At 37.2% G+C, this 21,018-nt stretch overlaps 1 protein-coding gene across 1 annotated transcript in view; it reads right to left on the bottom strand.

Annotated features, from left to right (window-relative positions):
- LOC149781887 (uncharacterized) overlaps window positions 1-11,339 on the bottom strand; it is a 53,147-nt gene extending 41,808 nt beyond the window's left edge. The window contains exon 1 of the mRNA XM_089936079.1: window positions 11,230-11,339. Coding sequence (XP_089792205.1) covers window positions 11,230-11,263 — 34 coding nt within the window. The 5' untranslated portion in view covers window positions 11,264-11,339. The remainder of the gene's footprint in view (window positions 1-11,229) is intronic.
- Window positions 11,340-21,018: the final 9,679 nt, after the last annotated feature.

Raw genomic sequence — 21,018 nt, 5'->3', positions numbered from 1 at the left:
GGTCTGTGTATTAATCGTGCTAGTATGTCCTTGACTCTGCCAAGAACGCTTTACTGGCAACATTACCAATAGCACCAGAAGCTTTATCACGAACAACGTCAATAGCTTTCATTGATAATTGTTTTGCGATCGGTACTGCTTTAGGAGCTATCCTTCTGAATAAACCCTGAACAACATCACCGAGTCCATCTCCGTAAGTTGCTTTATAGGTTGGTAATCGCGAGTTTATCACCCTAACCGCTACGGGTCCACGATGAGCATTATGTATAATCATCTTATTTGTTATTCATTTATCTAATCGCAATAACAACTAGTCACTATGATAGTCATCAACGATTTCATAAATGAGTTCCCGATAAACATTAATGTCCATGATACCGCCTTGAAATAATCGTCGACAGATATCAGCTGCTTCATTAATTATTTCTGGTGAGTTATTTCAAGCTCGTTTTCCTCCTATGAAAACTTCTAACCGTTGCACGTCATTGAATATATTATCAGGACAGCCAATAAAACCACTTCCGGTTGCTCCCTTTTCTAGAGATCGTTTTTGTGTAATTTGTTATATCCCTTCTCGTCTCGTTAGTAGTCTTGCGTCGTCTACATCTTGTATAAAATCTTTATACTCTGGATCGTCCTTATTAACCAGTAAATTTTTGGAGGCAAAATATAATGCAGGAATCCATCTTTCATATTTTACTCTTTCAGCAAATTCAGGCTTTAAGTAATTTTCTCTAGAATTATATTCACGCACAGCAATATCGGCTAATTTACTCTCGCTAGCAGAAGAAATAATATTAAGACCTCCATCGGTAAACATCAATGCAGGTTGTGCTGGTAATTTGGAAGACTTAGGTCGCGGTTGGGGTTGCGGTTGAGGTTCGGGTTGAGATTTCTGTAGTTCTATTTGTTGCAGAGGTGGAGGAAGTTGATAAGACTCTTGCTTGGGCGGTGAACAGGGAGGTGGTGGTGCGTGTTCTTTATAAAGTCTTTGCATTTCCACTACAAAATTCACAAAAATTGGATCATCATCTCTGGCTTGTTTTTTGTCGTAATACACGCGATATACCCATTTTATAAAATTGTTATCGTTTACGGTAGCATATTTTGGTTTTAAAATTTGATTTTTTTCGATTTAGACTCGCTAATGTTTCAGCGGGTAATTTCTCTTCCTTGATTTCTTTAAGTTGCTCAATAACATCGTTAAATTTTGCAATCAGTTCAACATTTTCTTTTACTGGTTGGGGTTCAGGCGCTGCCCCCCCCTTTCAAACCGGCGATTTCAGTACGAATCTTACCAATACCTTCAAGTATTTCTTCATCGACGGGTAGAGGTTGAGCTGCAGCTATATCAGTTGGAAGTTCTCATAATATTTTTTTGTTTTTTTAGTTCTCGCTGCTATTTTTTCAGTCTGCTCAGCGGTTTGTTTTAATACTGGAAGAATACCCCTCTTCCTCTCCTCCTCATCCTTAATATCTCCCCATATAGCTCTTTCAGTAGTCGCTGCAACTTTTTCAGTAGCTGTTGTAATGGGTTTAAATAACTGTTCTGTACCCATAGCAAATTCAACTTGTGCTTGCTGACGTTCTTGAAGGTTTTGTCTTACAGAATCACGAACAGGAAGAAATTTTTTGATTGCTTCTGGTCGCTTTCAAGCTAATCTAGTGGTATATGCTTCTCCAATGTTAGTCATTATTCATATAATGATCATTTAATTAGTATCAGCAGAGAGGGCGAACTCTCAACTTGGCACCGACACGATCGCGCATTTTTCTTCGATGTATCGCGATTAGACAAACCTATCAGCGATAGGCGGGTAAGCCAACTCGTCTTTGACAGGGTTGTCTTACGCTGGATATCGGGTTTTTATGGGTTTATTTTGCGATTTTCCAGGAAGGCCTATTTTGCGAAAATACGAGTGAACCAATTAGAGCTTGTCCACCGTCTCTGCTGCTCAATTACATAAGATATAAATTGAATCAGATATACACAACGCTGATATACAAACTAACGGCAAGTGTTTCTCTAGTAAATCAAGCAAAAGAACAACTTGATCTTTTAGTGTAAATCTCACTCGGGAAGGAATGCTGTTGTGACATCGCAGAAACACCTGCTGAGTGGGTACAACCATGATTAAATCGCCCTCAAACACATTCACGGAAAACCTATGCAAAATATATTTCTGGCGAGCTATACCACCACCACCCGATAAAAAATATTGCTATATGGAGAATTATCCACCTTTAGTTCCCCAGTTGCACCTCCTGGCCACCAGAGCATGGTCTTGATGAAAGACGCTCCTACGTCAACGCCGTACCCCTGAGATTTTATCTCGATGGCCCATCTATGAAGTCGGCTCGTGCACGGTAATTGCAATTTTGTTATATCGTACTGTTATTGCGCTTATACGCCGTAAAATTCACCATTTACTCACTTGATTTCGTAAGAGCCGTCGGGAATTGTTTTGGTGGGCTAAGCATGAGCAGCGATTCCTTCGCCGCCTGTTCGCATTTTCCGTCTGAAAAAAATAAGTGTGTTATTGGCTGGTAGCCCACTAAATGGCGTCAATCTAATTTTGGGCCAATTATAATACACGTACACAGCTCAACCATCCCATCTCAAGTGTTTTCGGACGTCGCCATAATCACGTTGGGAAAAACAGCATCAAATTCCTACCTCGCTGTCGGCACTGACACCATCATGGTGGTACTCGAAGTGGTATCTGCAATTATTCTATCAAATTGTGAAATTATTCTGTTGTAAGTCACTGTGGAATCCATTATTTATACCGCTAACACATAAGTGTAATTGTGGCGATTAATCGCCATTTCAGTGATTTATGCTTCGTCGACCACCTCGATGATCAACCGGGTGTATATGTGGGTCCATGATCCCGTTCATGCACAGACGCTATCAGATTGCCATTCTTCGTTGATGACATCGTGGAAATCGTTTCAAATCGATCATCTAGGCTCATAACGTTATCGGGTTACCACTGTGTCTTTAGTGTGTAATCATAGTCGTTCCCCATTGTTTCCATAGGAACGGCCTCGCTCGATGTTTTAGTCTCAGTTTTAGATTTGTAGTAGATTTTACAGCTAGAGGTTCAGTCAAACCCTCCTTCTCGTGCAAATTCTTTCCAGATAGGGTCATCATCATTTGCTTACTGAGACTGTTAGATTCTCGATAAACCCATGTGAATGAGTCTCACTTTGATATGGGAGTTTTTTGCTTCAGTAAATGCTTATCTTTGTGGTCATACTCACTAGTGACAAACTTGGCTGAGTTTTCAAGACATTATCTGACGGGCATTCTTTAAAAAGTGTACCACCGTTTGTAATTCTGATTCATACCCTGGCGGTTCGACATACGCAGAATTGTTAGCTATATCACTGACTTCTTCACGTACTTCCTAAGCCGCACTTGTACGCGATGCGTTGCCACAAATGGTTCTCTGATTTGTTCCGGCATGACTGTGATGGCGCCCCGGATAGCTTCAGTGCTGTCCAAGAATACGATGTATTGTCCATGTGGTTGCTCCTGTTGGCGCGCTAATTTCCTTTGTTGGTTTCATCAATGGGGCAAATGTTTATTTGAAAATCACTGTGTGCTGGTAATAGTATTGTAAAGTTGACAGACGCTTCCCCGCTAATCGTTGTGTTCTATTCATTATATTGCAAGAACATATTTAAAGCGATGGCAATTACACGTACATTCTATCAATGCTAATCCGATATCGAATTGGCGTTGAAATCCAAATGGCAACAAACCCATGCGGGTGTCCACAAGAGGTTGTTTTACGTGAACAAATGTTTGAAATGTACCATGAAAACCATAACTCTGGAAAACAACGTAGCATGAATATTTCTAAGCGTGTGTGAGTCTACTCCGTTGAACGCAAACAAAACATATTGGCATTGTCCCAGATGACTTTGGGAATATATGTGTACCGTTGTGTCAAATATATCACGCTGGTGTTTGTATGTCTACCCCTGGAAAATATTGCTGCTGGATTAGATTGTTTCTCAAGCATTACGTCATCGTACATGACCAATTTTGTCGATGGTAGATGGGTCTTCGATTTCGTTGTTGAATTCAACAACATCGTCGCCTCTGATTCTCTTGGCAGCCGCGTTGTAGTCTAGTCTCTTCTGGTCGTCTGCAGTTGTTTCAACCAGGTGTAACTTGTCCCATCATAGCATTCTCACTACGAAGTTGAATAATAACTTAAGCTTAACACAACCAGACGGCCCTATAATTATCGCATGTACACTATTGGGTAGGGCTCATTGTGTTTTATTGGCTGGGTCTTTTTTTAATCTGAAAAGGGAACTGTGTGAAACTCGTCGCGGGGTAGTAAATGTTCTTTGCCGCTGGACAATGAATTAACTGCTGTCATTGTGATAACAAAATGCCTATACGTTTATATTGTTTACGATGCAAGAGGTACACGGACACAGTAGATGAGGATATAGTCACCAAATGGGAAGATAAATATATCTGCTGAAATAAACGGTGCGCAAACATAGGTGGGTGTGCGCGATGCCGCGCAAATATATATATATATATATATATATATATATATATATATATATATATATATATATATATATATATATATATATATATATATATATATATATATATATATATATATATATATATATATATATATATATATATATATATATATATATATATATATATATATATATATATTTCAATCAAAACCAAGTTCGGTGACGATATTACACTAATGTTGGGAAAAGCGACCCTATCACCGCCATGGGCGAAGTACTCAGGAGAGAAACATCTACCGGGTTATGATTACTGTAAACCTAGGAATCGACTGGATATCAGACAAAATCCGAGAGAATTTTCAGTCAGTGGTGAGAATCCAGTCGACAAGATAGACCGCGCATGATACTGACACAATCTTGCATATCGTAATTGTGATTTAACTCAGCGACACATAGCTGATCGTTTGTTAATTGAGGCTTCAAATAACATTAATTCACCCACAGCGCGACACTATCTTGCACAAATTTTACTATCAACCACAATGCGGGCAAAGTTAGCGGTAGGAGGCAGTGAATCAGGGTGTTAATAAATATTGTAGTGTGAACACTGAAATGCTAGCATTTGGAATACTAGCATTTGGAGTCCTTGGACTCTAACAATGGAATCGATTGAATACGTTCCAAAAAGTTATTGGAAAGGCAATGCAGCCATCAGCAAATTAGAGACTGCAGCTCACATTCATAAAAATTGTTGCCGCTTATTGGTTGACGCGACAAGCATTATGGCAGATTTATTTCCCGGCATCAAAAAAATCCACGTGGGCGGTTTGACGTCTGAGCACCCAACGATGTTCACCAGGCTAATATTTAGTTTCTGCCACAGGACGGCAAATACATATGCGCGTTGCCAGTCGTCTATATAGCCAGATGATACAAGGAAGCTGAACGGTTGACATCGAAAACGGTCACAGACGTCCCAGACGCATTCAGGCTCATATACTCTGATGGACCATTAAGTTGTCCATATCTGCTAAAGGTTGATCCAGACCGAGAATTTCTCAGAGAAGTAACCGCGCTCATGAAACATAACGGAATTAAAATTCGCCAGGAGAATGCTGGCATTCATCACGATCAAATAATCGCTGAACGATTGAACCGTACACTTTCGAAACGATTATTCGGACATGCGCAGGAAATGTTGATACGACGAAACGCACATTCACGAGAATGGGCAGGAAAACTTGCTGCAGTGGTAGTCGTGTTGAACAATGAAGTTACACTTGTGATCGCGATGAAATCCGCCGTGGCTTTATTAAAAATATAAAAAACACCAGTATGGCAAGTTAACAATCCTGTCACAGCCAGTAACAATTAACCAATATTGGGAGGCACCATGCGAGCTGTGGTGAGATATCTATAAACACCTGGACAACAAGAAGGTAGAACAAGAACTACTGATCCTATGTGGAGTTTGACCTTAAAAAATTTCACATGTGACGCTTTGCATCAATGCGCTGGAGATTTATTGTGATGAAGCCCCAGAATCCACTCGTGGAATTGCGACAGAAGGGACGCAAGAAGATACACATTTACGTCCACGGCGGAAGTATGCAGCAACAATGTCGCAATCACCCAATGTGCTATCCCAGAGTGCCAACACAAAAGACGCTTCGATCCTCAACGTCGGTTACACTCAAGACACGTCAGGATGAGGTTACTACGACGATGACCTTGTTGATTATAAATACGATCAACGGTAAGTTGTCTGGAATCAACAGCAGGGTAATCCCATAACACAGTGCTGTCAAACCTTTTTGACACCATGGGCCACTGAAAAATGCTTTTCTTGAAGCCGAAGGCCGCAGCAGAAAACTGAAAAGCAACGACTATATAGCTGCTAGAGCTCTGGCGGGCCATTTAAAATCGGCCCGCGGTTCGCGGGTTGGACAGCACTGCCATAACATTTCGATGTTGCGTCACATCGTCAGTAATGTTGTCATGTACCTTTTTTCATGAATGATTATTTCCAAGTTCCATTTTCTTCTTACTGATATCGTCGAATACTGCGCAGATGTATTTTCGTTGTAGTTCATTGAGTATTCACTCATCGAGTAATGATAGTGGTATTATATACACATGGTCTGATATTTCTAGCATGACTTTTCTGAATATTTATTAGCCGCGTCTAGCTTGGAACGCTCATACCAGAAGGACGATCATCGTGATCGGCCTACATGAAGGATACATTACTGTATTGTTCCACGAACACCAACGTGACACACTTCAAATGGAATAGAACCTCCACACTTTCTGATTCTGTCAGCATTTAACCGCTCCGGTGCCTAGTGGTTAGAGCATCCGCCTCGGATTCGGGAGGTCGTGGGTTCGATCCCCGGGCAAGTCATACCAAAGACTTACAAAAATGGTGCTAACAGCTGCCTCGCTTGGCTTTTAGCATTAAGAGGTTAGTGTTAGGACTGGTCGGCCTGGTGTCAGGATAATGTGACTGGGTGGGACATCATGCTACATGTCTGCGGCATGATGCCCCAGTGCTAGACATCACCATAAACTGCCACATTGCAGACATCGTAGCGATATGACTGAAAAATTGTTAAAGCTACGTTAAAAATCAAAATCACATCACACACACTGTCAGCATTTATCCAACATTACTTTCCGACGCATTGTTAAACGTACTGTGATGTCTTCCCCATATGAAGCCGCTTACACATGCTATTCCAACCATAGTTATTTAGATTGTAATTTTCTAATTAATTTCACTTTGACTGATTACGAAGCCTTTATTGTTTTGCTACGCTTGGGCGCACACGAGTCAGACTTCTAGTGAGTCCTGGGGGTATGCCCGGTATAAAAATGTTTTTACGGCTCATCCCACTTACTTGTTGCAGTCTGCCACGCGCAAAGAAAGTTACAAAAACAATTAGTAGCCCAGGTGACCCCATCATCATCCATGCTGCTAATGAGGTCAATTGACTGCCCGGTATAAAAATGTTTTTACGGCTTATCCCACTTTCTTGTTGCAGTCTGCCACGAGCAAAGAGAGCTACAAAAAAAACAAATAGTAGCCCCGGTGACCCCATCACCATCCATACTGCTAATGAAGTCAATTGCGAAACAGTTGGGGAAAATGAGGAAAATAAAGACAGAATATTAAAACAAAATCATGGGATTTACTAGCTAAACCAATCATAGTTCTTATCCCTTCTCTGCTCACTCCAATCCAACAAGAATTATTTTTCCAGGTATAAACAAGTTCAACATTGTGGTAGCCAACCCTTACCTAAAACTGCAGTTAACAGAAGGTTGACACACTTTACAAACTATGAAGGGAATAGATGAACAAGACTATCAAATGTATAATGGTAGAGAATAAGTTGTTATATAACTACTGCTTAAAAGATTGAAACGAAAACACCGAGAGATCAAAACAAACTATATGAAGGCTAGAACATATTGTTACGACTCTACGGTCTTAAATTAAGTAACAGAAAGAAGCGAAATCAACAACGTATATAAAGCTAAAATAAATAATGTAATTCTCTTTGCAAGTTAACGGATCAGATACTTTAATATTTCCGATGTCCGATGACTGGTTAAACCAGTCACTACAGTCCAATTGCAATTTCGTTTAAATCCTCAAAGTGCATGACCAGTACAACTAAATTTACTGAATGATTAACCTGGCTGTCTCAATCAACATACTTCTCTAACTTATTTATATTGCATGAGATTAAGATGGTTTCTTATCAAACCCTGCTGAGAGGAAAACTTATTGAGAAATGGAACTTTGTGAGTCAAGAAATAGTCGTCAGCTGTACGAGCAGCATCTTCGAATATTTCTACCTTGTCTCATCAAGATATGTTTTGATCACATCACCATGTATGTAATCCTTGAACTGCGACTAATATGAGTTGTCGAAGGCTATTATATTCTTTATCAACTTTCTTGGCTGAACACCATTTATTAAGTAGGCTATTTGTTCTTTTTCCGTAGCAAATTCCAGAGAAGTTTCCCCAGTTTCTTTATTACAATTCATAAACCTTGGTCGATATGCCTAGGGCACCAACCCATTACCCTTCACGATACGTTCCTTACCTACGTCGTAATTAACACTTTGTTGTACTGACAGTGAAGTATAGATTTCACGAGCTTTGCCAAAAAGTACATTTTGGAATAATAAAGTCCAATGCTCTCTTGGCTATTTTGTATCTTCAGCAATTTTCTCAAAATAAAGAGAATATTGTCCCAAGTCTGTTTCATTAACAGTGGGTACTAACCTAATATTTTGGTAACATCAAAACCTAAACTTGGGGTGCTTTATACCTGCCAGTTGTGTCTCTTCTCTTTTCTTTCTCTCTGTATATGTATTTCCTTCTCTTCTTTTTCTTTCTGCCTCTCCCTTTCCTATCTATTTGACTTCGTCTCTCTCTCTCTCTCTCTCTCTCTCTCCTTTGCTTTTGAAATTACCTCTCTTCTGTTTCTCCTTCGTCTTTCTTAATTTGGATTTATCTTTCTCGTTCCTGTTTCTGATGTTTTATTTTGGTCACTTCTTTCTGAAACTGAAATTTTCTTAATCCAATTTTTCTATTTTATTTTTTTAACTGCGGTTCTTTAACTTCATTTCAATGCCAGAGAAAGAGACTTATTAGCTAAACCCAAAGCACGTGTTTCAAACAATATTCTTTTTCAGCAAATATTGTACAAAATATTTTTTATTTTCTGTTTTTGCAACGCTGCTTTTACGTCTGAAATAAAATCATGTTTGGCAAGATCCAGCAACTTATCCTTCTTTAAAGACACTATTCCTTCCTGGGCAGGATGCTAAATAAAATCCTGCACTCGAGATGACATTGTGAAACTTGTTGGTTTTACTCTGTGAAATTAAAATGACAGGGCCTAAGATAATCGACCAATCACCACTGTTTGGTCACCCAATCAGCGACTGTAAATTAGACACGCGTCCAGCCATCGTTTACGTCTGCCATTTTCCTCTAACAAGTAGACTGTCGCGATAATAAATTGTTTATCGTAAGTAAAAGTTGCAACGGTTCGTCGATTTTTCGTCGATAATGATGCAAAAGAGCCAATGGGACTTTTGTTGTTCTGACGGTTTATTTCCATATTGTCTAAATGGATGGGTTAGATTTACTCCTTAGATGGATAAAGCTAGTGGTAGCCCGCATGCTCAGCGGAACAAGGACACATTTGGTGGCAATTACAGCACGATCAGCTGAACAAGGACACAATTGGTGGCAATTACACAATGACTTTGGTATTAAAACAGTTAGAAAAGCATGTCTCCTCGATATTTTGAAGCGAACAATAAGAAGGCAGAAAAGGAAAAAAAATATGTAAAAGTGAACGTGTACAAACTTTGGGTTGAAAATCCCCTAATTTTGGGCTTTGTTGTATGTAGTTCTCAGATTACACTATTTTAAAGTTTAAAATTGAACTCTTTAACGCTCTTGTGTCTCAAAATTAATGCTTTGTTGTCTCGATTTTACAGACACTTGAGTGATTCTTTATTTTCAGCCATTGAGCTGGGTGGAGGATGAAAAGTGTAATTCATAATAAAGAAATACAAAAACAATGGTTTCAGATATAAATATTTTGATATATTAAGTATGTATTTACACGTTTACGTCAACAAACCTCACTAATCAAAATTTTATCTCACCAACAGATCAGAACTTTAAAATTATTATGTACAACAGTAACTGTTTACTTTTTTTGTTAAATATTTTTCATTCATTTACCTCAAATGCAGCATAAGCATAAATCAGCTAATATTAATAAGATAAGACTGCATGCTAAATGCATTAACATTTTCCAAAGTGAATTTCCTTTAATATCAATATGTTCTCTAGCCGCTTTCAAATTGATTCTCATGATTTACTGAAATAAAACACGTAGGTTATTACTATATGAAATTGAAATAGAAATATTGTCTACTGCAGTATAATTTATGCAACTTGGCAATTTTTTTTAAGAATAATACAAATCATTTTTCACAAACACATCAATGAAATTGAAATATTTTTCTTGGCCAAATACTGAATGCTTGTCGGAGGTTAGCAGGTTGTCGTGTCACGTGATTCGGTAGGCGGAGCGATCTATCACCTCACTTAAAGCCATTTCCGAAACCAAGCGAATTTATATGTCAAAAGCAATTAGATATTTAAAAACGGTAGTGGATTTGATTTGAAGAAAAGAATATTAAATTTGGAAACGAAGTGAAAAAGCGATGAAAAGTAGGGCCAATTGAAAGTCTGATACCGTGAGATACGTTTTTGATTCCTAATCCTTTAAAACATGTAAATCGTCCTCCCCAACACAGAGAGAGAGAGAGAGAGAGAGAGAGAGAGAGAGAGAGAGAGAGAGAGAGAGAGAGAGAGAGAGAAAGAGTCTGTCAATTTAACCGCCACCATACAGTGGGTGTCAGGACTTTCATAAACAACCAATAATTTGTTATTGTGCTAAACTAAATTATTGCAATTTGTACTACATATTTTCCACTGATATGCAACATCACCTACGTTTTAGGAAATATTTTCACTGTATGCAGAGTGATTAATTAAGTAATCAAATTAACTGATAAAGTTTTTCACTCTAAAACCGATTAAATACAGAGAAATAAATACGTGCATATTTTTTATTTTGACCATGAGCCTAAGGGATAGACTTACCTAGCATTAGTGGAAATCGAAAAGTTATATCCATTTCTGTAAGTCAAAACTCAATACCGAAGCATCTGCCTTATTTTCTGGCTAGGGTCTGTCGATGTCCTTTGTACAACGTATCCGAATGAGACATATACTTATGACTGTATTACATTTATTCAAATTGATTCCTAATAAACAGGAAACGGAAGCACCAGGATATTAACGATAAAATCAACAGCTTCATAATCGCTTGACATGCAAGTTGCAAGTGAAACCCAAATAAGCCCGAGTGTGTCACCAGTGACGGACAAATCCGTTGGGATTTCATTGTTTTCTTGCTCTTTTAAAAAAGAAATTTAAGACGTTATTAAGTCTTTAAGTTATCTCACTAACTATAATATGAAGTTAACTCAAAACTTCAAACTTGCAATTGCAAATATTTTCAGTTTAGTGATGACAATCAGTTTTTGTGTGACAAATTATGATAATGAAATAAAATATTTACTACAGGAAAAGTTTATTTACAATAGGATTCGATTGTTTCAGTGAGCGTCGTACGATAGTTAAGAGATATTTTAAAACTTCTGCGGAACTTCTGTCTCGCGGTTACCTGTATATGAAGGTCGTGTACAAAATATCCCATTCAATCACAAGTTAGTGTACATTTACCTTGTTGAGTCAGGGAGTGGTCCATATGATAACAAAAGGGTCAGGGCCTGCATCTCAAGCCCATGGTCGATGAATTGTTTTAAAACATCTGACCCCGAAGTCAAGAACAAAAGGTTGAGAGAATGTGTTGCAGAGTGAATAGTCAAGTTTTATAAATGATTCATTTCAAGTGTGAATAAAATCAATCAAAAACTGTAGAAAAGGAAACTGATATACTTTAATCAAAACCCTAATGCAAAGGTTCTATGATTGACTTTGGCCTTTTAACCCATGATCAAAGGAGCACCACGCATTTTCCAGAATTACTTGCCATAGTTTCATGATGATTCATTGCAGGTATGAATAAAATCCATGAAAGGTTTAGAAATAGAAGCAAATTTACTCAAGCCTTAGTTCACAATTATATGATTGTGACCTTGACCCTAAGGTCATTGGTGTCTGGTGAGTGTAACATGAATGAATTGTCTAAGTTTCATATTAATTCATGTAAAAGTATTATGAGAAGCATCAAAAGTTAAGGGAATTATATGTGAATAAACATCTTGAAGCAAAATCCTCACAATCTATCGACGACATCCCATTAATATGAGTTCAACGTTTGGCAATAAAGTGTACAATTGCTCGTGACGAAGTGGACGTATGGCGAGGTCCTGTGGGATACATATAATGAGGCAATTAACTCGGTTAATCTTTGTGAGGTACATATAATGAGGTAAATAACTCGGTTAATATTTGTAAGGTACATATAATAAGGTACTTAACTCGGTTAAGCTTTGCGGAGTACATATAATGAGGTAATAACTAGGTTAATCTTTGTGGGGTACATATAATGAGGTAATTAACTCGGTTGATCTTTATGGGGTACATATAATGAGGTAATTAACTTAGTTAATCTTTGTTAGGTACATATAATGAGGTAATTAACTCGGCTAATCTTTGTGGGGTACATATAATGAGGTAATTAGCTCAGTTAATCTTTGTGGGGTACATATAATGAGGTAATTACCTCGGTTGATCTTTGTGGGGTACATATAATGAGGTAATTAGCTAGGTTATTCTTTGTGAGGTAGATATAATGAGGCAATTAACTTGGTAAATTTTTGTGAGGTACATGTAATGATGTAATAAGATAGGTTCATTTTTGTGGGGTAAATATAACGAGGTAATTAGCTCAGTTAGTCTTTGTGAGGTACATATAATGAGGTAATTAACTCAGTTAATCTTTGTGATGTACATATAATGATGTAATTAGCTAAGTTAATTTACGTGGGGTACATATGATGATATAATTAACTCGGTTAATCTTGGTGTGGTACATACAATGAGACAATTAACTTGTTCAGTCTTTGTGGGTACTGTTACGTGTTCAAGCTCGAATAAAGAGTAACACAAGAAAGAGTGAAAACAACAAGCTTTGAAAAGTGTATTTAATTATTATTTTTTTCCTGGAAAAATACTGTACAAATGAGAAAAAAATATAATTACTTATGGTTTTAAGAATCAAATCCAAAAATAATCCAAGAATATTCCACGAATAAAATTTTAGAAGTCCTAATAATAAAATGTTCTAATGATTTTAAGTTCAAGTCCCGATGAAGAATCAAAGATGGAAGGCGATGACATATGCTATATCCTGTACTGTGTTGAAGTCTATAGTACCTTGTAGAAACACAAGAAATTAATGAAACTTCTTTGTTCAAGAATTCTGCATGAGCACTCAAAATATTTCCAGAGAAACGAATTAATCTTTTAGAATCCAAATAATTCAAATAAACATTAAAATGTAATTCCCAAAATGACACAACAAAAGAAACACCTTTATGTCTCAGTGTTTAGAGGCCCGACTGAGATTATTTCTCTAAAACAATGGTTATACAGTAATTTTGAGACGTAGAATGAGTATCCGTATGAGAGTCACGTGATCATGTTTAAATCACGTACTCTCAACATGGCCCTGACAAAAACCAATCATTTTACTCTAAGAATAACAATTTTAACAAGTTGCTTACTTCACCAAAAACTATTTAAGTCGAGGGTCACGTAACCAATGCAGCCTTGATCTCAGCCTTATTATTCCCACAATAAAAACAAAATTTAAAAAACTTGTTGACGTGACTGTTACTAATTTTGAATTAAGTTCGGGAACCAGGTCAGCCTTGTTTTTTCAAAAATGGAAAGTCAATGTCAAACTAGAAAAAGTATCTAGTTCCTAGTAAACAGAACTACATTATTTTGATATATAATGAAATAACAAAATAAAAAGATTTTAAAACTTGCAAACAATTAAGTCTGATATAAATTAAATCAAATATACATAACAGTACATATAATGAGGTAATTAACTCGGCTACTCTGCTTATGACAACTGCCCAAAATGTTAGTAATTTTCCAAACTCTTGCAGATGAGTATGATACATTGACCACATTAACTAACAATTTTGAGTCCATAAGAAAACATGCTGAGCAAACGTATTCTTTTTTTACAACAGATCAACCGCTTTGCAGCCAAGGTAAGGAGTTGGTGTGGGCTAACACCAAAGAAATATGGAAATGTTATATTCCGTATAGGGGTTACATGTCTGCATTGCTTTTCTGAAAGCGATGGGCCAACATGTTGAAAGTTCTAGTTTAGATGATATAACTACTGAAGCTGAGTTTGTGGGACCTAATACATGTGAAACCATTATGGATGGCAAAGACTACTACAGGGCTGCAAGAGGGCATATACTTACCTGTGAGGTACTTTGGCACATTGGGCAGCATATGTTCGAAGACTAGCTTAGTGAAAACAACAACACTGCCCTGAATGAGATGGTGACATTCATAAATCCAGTAGATGAAGCAGTCTGCGAAATAGTATGTGATAAAGGTTAAGAAGTAACCGCAAATAATAGAAGATAGAGATGAAGAAGTCTGTGCAAATAATTGGGGATATAGCGATAATGCAAGAGACAAAGTGATTGCATTTGATAGTTTCTTACGACAGAAGCATGTATGTAGCTTCTTGGAAAAGTTTGATCATCGTTAAACCAGGATAACAACATCTTCTGGACAACATATATGATGATGGTAAAGATCCTTTTTAACTTCATAAGAGCAGAGAGAGAAGATAACTGGAAGCTAGACCTTATGTCACGGTCCATCCAGATCAAGCTACAGAGTGGGTCAATACGATATGCAAGTGATCTGGTGGAATAAACAGGAATGATCATGCCAAAGATATAATCTGTTAAACAATGGCAGTTAGATTACAAGTCTGTCATGTCACTAAAATGCTGCTTGATTGATAGATGACGTAGAGGCAATCCCATTCATTTGCAATGGTGCCCTTCCTTCGTCCATAAAACTAGATGAAAAAGGTACAAAATAAATTGTAGAGCAGTTTGCAACCTTGGATGTTTTTGGAATGCCTTCATCTACAAGTCAGCCATGCGTACACAAAATAACAGAAGGGTCAACGTTGATAACACAATATAGCATCAAACGATGTCGTGTTTGATAATGTTGCGTTTTTCACAAAGTCGTCTCCACATGTCGATCCAATGTTTGTCTGTACACCTTACCACTTCGTCCACCTTACTACTTCGTCCACCGAGCTCTTACAGATACACATATACAACTGAGATATATAACTACACGAAACACAGACATAGAGCTCTTTAGAGCGTCTGTTGTGATAAATGTTACTACTGACTTTGTAAAATCCCAACGAGTTATTAATAGCGCATTCATTTTATCAGTCAGACGTTTGACTTGCAAATCACAGCGAGTTATTAATAGTGGATTGGAATTTTGTGTGAATGTTAGGTATAGTGATTTTGTGTGAAATATAAATATAGATTTATCCCGATTCAAGTAAAAACCGCAGTTGTAGACTATAATGGGCATTACTTAGCCACCTCTACTTTGTGCAAAGACGATGATGCTTCAGTGATAGGTCATAGAGCTCGGTAATCAAAAATGAAGTAGATTTTGTAGCATCAACAAAGTTGTTTTCGCATTTGGTTAGACTAACGGGGGGACCTTGGTGGGGGTAATCATGCTTTCGTCCTAATACAAAATAGGAGTTTAGCTAAGAAACCTCATTACAGTCTGCTTCAACATATGTAATAAAACTCATTGTCTCCAAGGAAGGAATACTATAATACGGGTTATACATATGTAATAGAACTGCTTGTCTACACGGAAGGAATATTATAATACGGATTATACGTATGTACTAGAACTGATTGTCTCCAAGGAATGAATATTATAATACGGGTTATACATATGTAATAGAACTCATTGTCTACACGGAAGGAACACTATAATACAGGTTATACATATGTAATAGAACTGATTGTTTACAGGGAAGGAATGCTATAATACGGGTTATACATATGTAATAGAACTGATTGTCTACACGGAAGGAATATTATAATACGGGTTATACATATGTAATAGAAATGATTGTCAATCCATAAGGAACACGCTATAACAGGGATTTATATATCACTGTCTATCTGGCGCAAAGGCTGTCGAACAAGTGGAATATGACCAACGCCCACTCATCACAGCCATGAGAGAAGAACTGCACAACAGCAGCATCCCAGACTATCACGTCTACAGACTTCCCATGCCCACCCTGTAAATTCTGTATGCGTCCATCTTATGACTCAGAAGCCACATGCACAGTCACCCTGGGAAGCACAACGAGCGTCATCATCGGACACGACGGACATACGAACGATACAACTAATTATCCTTATATAATGACAAGGTTGATCCAGCTTTAATAATAATACCCGTGTGCTAAATGCTGGTGAATCGGTGGAATAGCTATAGCAACCACTTCAGTCACCCGAAAATAATGACGCTTGACTTCGGGTATGAGTTAATGGAATATTGTCCCGTTTATGTTAAATTTGATGACAGTTGTTTATCATTGTTTGTGTCATTGCGTAGAATAGGCAAAATCATTACACAAAATCATAAAGTCTGGAGTTGTCATAGAAAATTATAAATAATACCAAATTGTAAATTGAGCCCTTTCGCTTTTATGCGAACAGTCAAAAGCTGAAGGAAGTTCAATCGGTATCTCAAGAGACAGCTCTCTCTCTCTCTCTCTCTCTCTCTCTCTCTATTTATATATATATATATATCTATATATATATATATATATATATATATATATATATATATATATATATATATATATATATATATATATATATATATATATTCCTAACCGACTTGTTTTCAACTCATAGTTAAAAACGCGATTCATTTTCGTCATTCCCGTTTGCACTCTCTAAATGTCTTTCATTCCGGTTTTTGAGCCGTGTACGGATGAAAAATATAAGCACGAAAGCAACATTTCCTCAGGATCTCATTCTACTCAGATTAGAAGAACACTGACACTTGCTGATGACATATTAGCTGTATTAACACGCATGCGTTTATGTCTGCTGTTTAAGTAGATATTAGTTTACGTGTAATTGAGGGACAGATTTCAACCCTATTTGAGAGCTGTATAACATTCTTAATTAAATCAATGGTGATGTTTTCTTGCAGGAAAGTCATTCAGTAAATTGTGTCATAGGCTTTAACTGGGTTTCCAAATATCTTTACTGAGAGGTCTCTAACAAAAGCTATTTAACAGCCAAACAGCATTCAGATAGTATCCGTGCAATACGTTCTAGGTACAGTATTGGTTTGAATATTCCCAGATGGATAAGTAAGTCTGCCAGTCCAATTTGTTTTCTGGCATAAATGGGCCTCCCCGAAAAATTAGAGCCATGCGCCACCATATTCTCTGACCGTCGTTTCGAGATAGAAAACAACCTGCATGAGTGTATCATTATCATTTTTCCATATTTTAAACAAGCTAATGGAATCAGTTTTTCACAACAGGAGAAAGTCAGAAAAGTGAGAGCGTAACTGGCAGTATATCTGCGTATCCAATATCTCGTAGAAATATATTTAGGGTGTGTAAATATTTAAATAACTTTCAAACAACTGTCATGAAACAAGAAATTTAAATTTTCTCAACTGATATGGTGATATGTACTATTCTTTGAAGTCAAGAACATTTGATTAACTTAAACTGAATCTATATACTGCGAAAGAGCCATGTATGGAACATTTATCGATGTTTTGCTACATCTACTTCATAAAAGTAGTCGTCTACACATGGCGTTGTATCTTCCTGATGATCCACTCGAAAATATCTCCGACCACATATTGCATACACACGACAAGGGGCCAGCTGAAAATATTTCAAATGAACAGTGTGATTGTAAAATACCTGGCTGTTCTAGCTTCACATTTCCTTCAAACGTAACAAGGCTAGTGTTTGTCGAGTAGGAAGACGTCATCGATGTCTTGGTGATTGTCGTCCTTCAGATATAAGGTCGGACAACTCAGTCTTCTTCGATGATGCCTTGGACACGATAGGCCCCTGTAGAGCCCCGTCATGTGGGCAAGACTTGGAAACATAGAAAGTACATGGAATATTTGATGTCGATCTCCTGTAGCCATCGTCTCTATACAACAGCCTCCAGAATGTATACAACCCGTATTTTGATACTAAGTTATAATTCATACTGCAGATAAAGGTCACTTTAATGTAACAAGTTTCTCTGGGTCCCTTTCTTGGCCTTTATTGATAGGTTTTATTTTGTAGCATAAACATCTGCAACTAACCTACAGCAGAGTATAAGGCTTGATATAATATCAATGTTTTTAGAATTTAACAAGGGTACTTTGAAGGAACTGCTGCCCTTTTGAGCGAAACCAGATGTCCAGGAATTCGATATAAAACCATTTCTTCCTTTTAACTGCTGAGTGTTGAAACCATATCTGACAGTTGTTTCAGCAATAACAAGATTTTCGATTTATATTCTGTGGTGGACATATTGTAGGTCAGATGAACACCATTTTCATCAAGGACAAAGCAATCATCATTAGAATTACTTTGGTCAAAAGCCAATGTCATAATGATTATCCATTCAGGTGGAGTAGTAACAAGAAAATGTTCACAACGGCCATAATATCAGTCATATTGGATGTACAACTGACACCTGTTTCATTTAGGACCAACTAGGTTTCATAAGACGTCGAATGGTGAACACCTCATGTTGATAGATCATAAAGCATTCCGTTTGGGAGAAGAGATAATACTTTCAAGATAGCCTCCAAGATGGCCGTATTAAGGGTTAGTCAATTTCATTTAGGACCAAGGATACAACGTAAGAACCTTTCTGACGAAAAACCCATTGCAGAATGATATAGTAATTTCAAGATAGCCACCCTGATGACAATATTGGAAGTTAAGCACTTTTATTTAGGACCAAGTAGAAGCCGTAAAAACTATCCTGACCAAAATCCCATGTCAAAATCAATTTCCCTTTAAGAGGAGTAACACGAACAATACTTTCAAGGTGGCCACTTATTGGACATCAGATCAGCAGCACTTTAATTTAAGATCAACATAACATTTATAAGAAGTTTCCAAGCGAAAACCCAATTACGGTATAATCATGCTTTCAGAAGCAGTGACAACAAAATTTTCAAGCCGGTCACTGTAGCAAAGATTTTAGATCACAGATCAGCAGCATTTATAATTAGGACCAAGTTGAATTCATAAAAAAAAAATCTTTGGGTAAAAACCCATATTAATAAAACTTTCCGTTTAGGAGGTGTTTCAATGAAAAGAAAATTCCCTATCGCTGCTGTGGTGGCCATCTTGGACGTCAGCTCGGCACCATTGTCGTTTAGTAAAAAGTAGACGTTATTTTTCAGCCCAAGACAGGCTATACATGACGGCCAGTATGACTGGTGGAGGAAAACACCGGGAAAACCCGCGGAAGAACCTCTTACCCACGTGAAGCTAATGGCAAGTTTTCTCACGTACCCATATTAGTCGAGCCCAAGGCTCGAACCCACGCAGACAGAAGTGTGATGGCAGTGATCAGGAACAGTAAGCGCGTTAGACCACTCGGCCACTCGGACCCCCAGACCTGTATGTATTTATACCCATGGGCCACACATTCCTTATGGCACTTAGACCTGTTATGTATGTATGTATGTATGTACGTACGTACGTACGTACGTACGTACGTACGTATGTATGTATGTATGTGTGTATGTGTGTATGTATGTATGTATGTATGTATGTATGTATGTATGTGTGTGTGTGTATGTATGTATGCGTGTATGTATGTATGTATGTATATATGTATGTATGCGTGTGTGTATGTATGTGTGTATGTATGCATACATACATACATCAAGAAAAAACCAAATTCGAGATAAAATCGAATAAGCTTTGTTATCTTGCGCTATATATTTTAATATACATGTCCAATGTTCCCTCTTATGTAGAAGTGTTTGCTATATTTCAAACACAGACACATACGGTATTAAATGGATATCTCTTTTTCTACAAAAGTGTGAGTATGAGGACTATAAACTTGAATGAGAGATATTTATAATATATTCTTTACTGAGAAATACAAGAATAGACAGAGACAAGAACAAGAGATGCTTCATGGCTACCTTTAATATTTCGTGCTATAAAAGTGTTAAAAGATAATTTCAAAGTACACATCTACTGGTTACAACAATATTCATAAGGAACATATCAATTCAACATAAATTGTTGAGGAATTGTGATAATTATGATACTATAATTTCATCTAGGTTTTATTACATAAAGATTGATTGCATATGTTTACTGTGTCTATTTAAATAAAAAGGAAAATTGACAAATACATTTATACACAAAATAATATTGTACAACAGCTATATTGATATTCAAACTGCTTAAATATTATTTTCAACATGAATGCTACAATATTATAAGATAGCATGTCAAGGTAAATTACCCCGTTATTGCGCAATAAATCTGAAGCACACCATAGATGCTGCCTCTTCATTGGAATCTTGTGTAGTAAGAGTCATGGAGGCATTCTCTTATATATCTTGAAATTGACCAGTTGGACATATATAATAGACAGAAAGACACAACACCGACAGACGGGCAGTTAGCTCGTACTTAAGTCTTACATTTGTATATTTGAAAATGTACAATCATTGAAGAAATTAATTGCAAGATACGGGAATCACTAAATATGTAGATTTACTGGAGACTTAAAGCAAAGG

The sequence above is a fragment of the Sinohyriopsis cumingii genome, chromosome 15 (assembly GCF_028554795.1).
Source record: "Sinohyriopsis cumingii isolate HCF-2022 chromosome 15, ASM2855479v2, whole genome shotgun sequence".
NCBI lineage: Eukaryota > Metazoa > Mollusca > Bivalvia > Unionida > Unionidae > Sinohyriopsis > Sinohyriopsis cumingii.
This window is presented reverse-complemented; position numbering and strand designations above follow the sequence as displayed.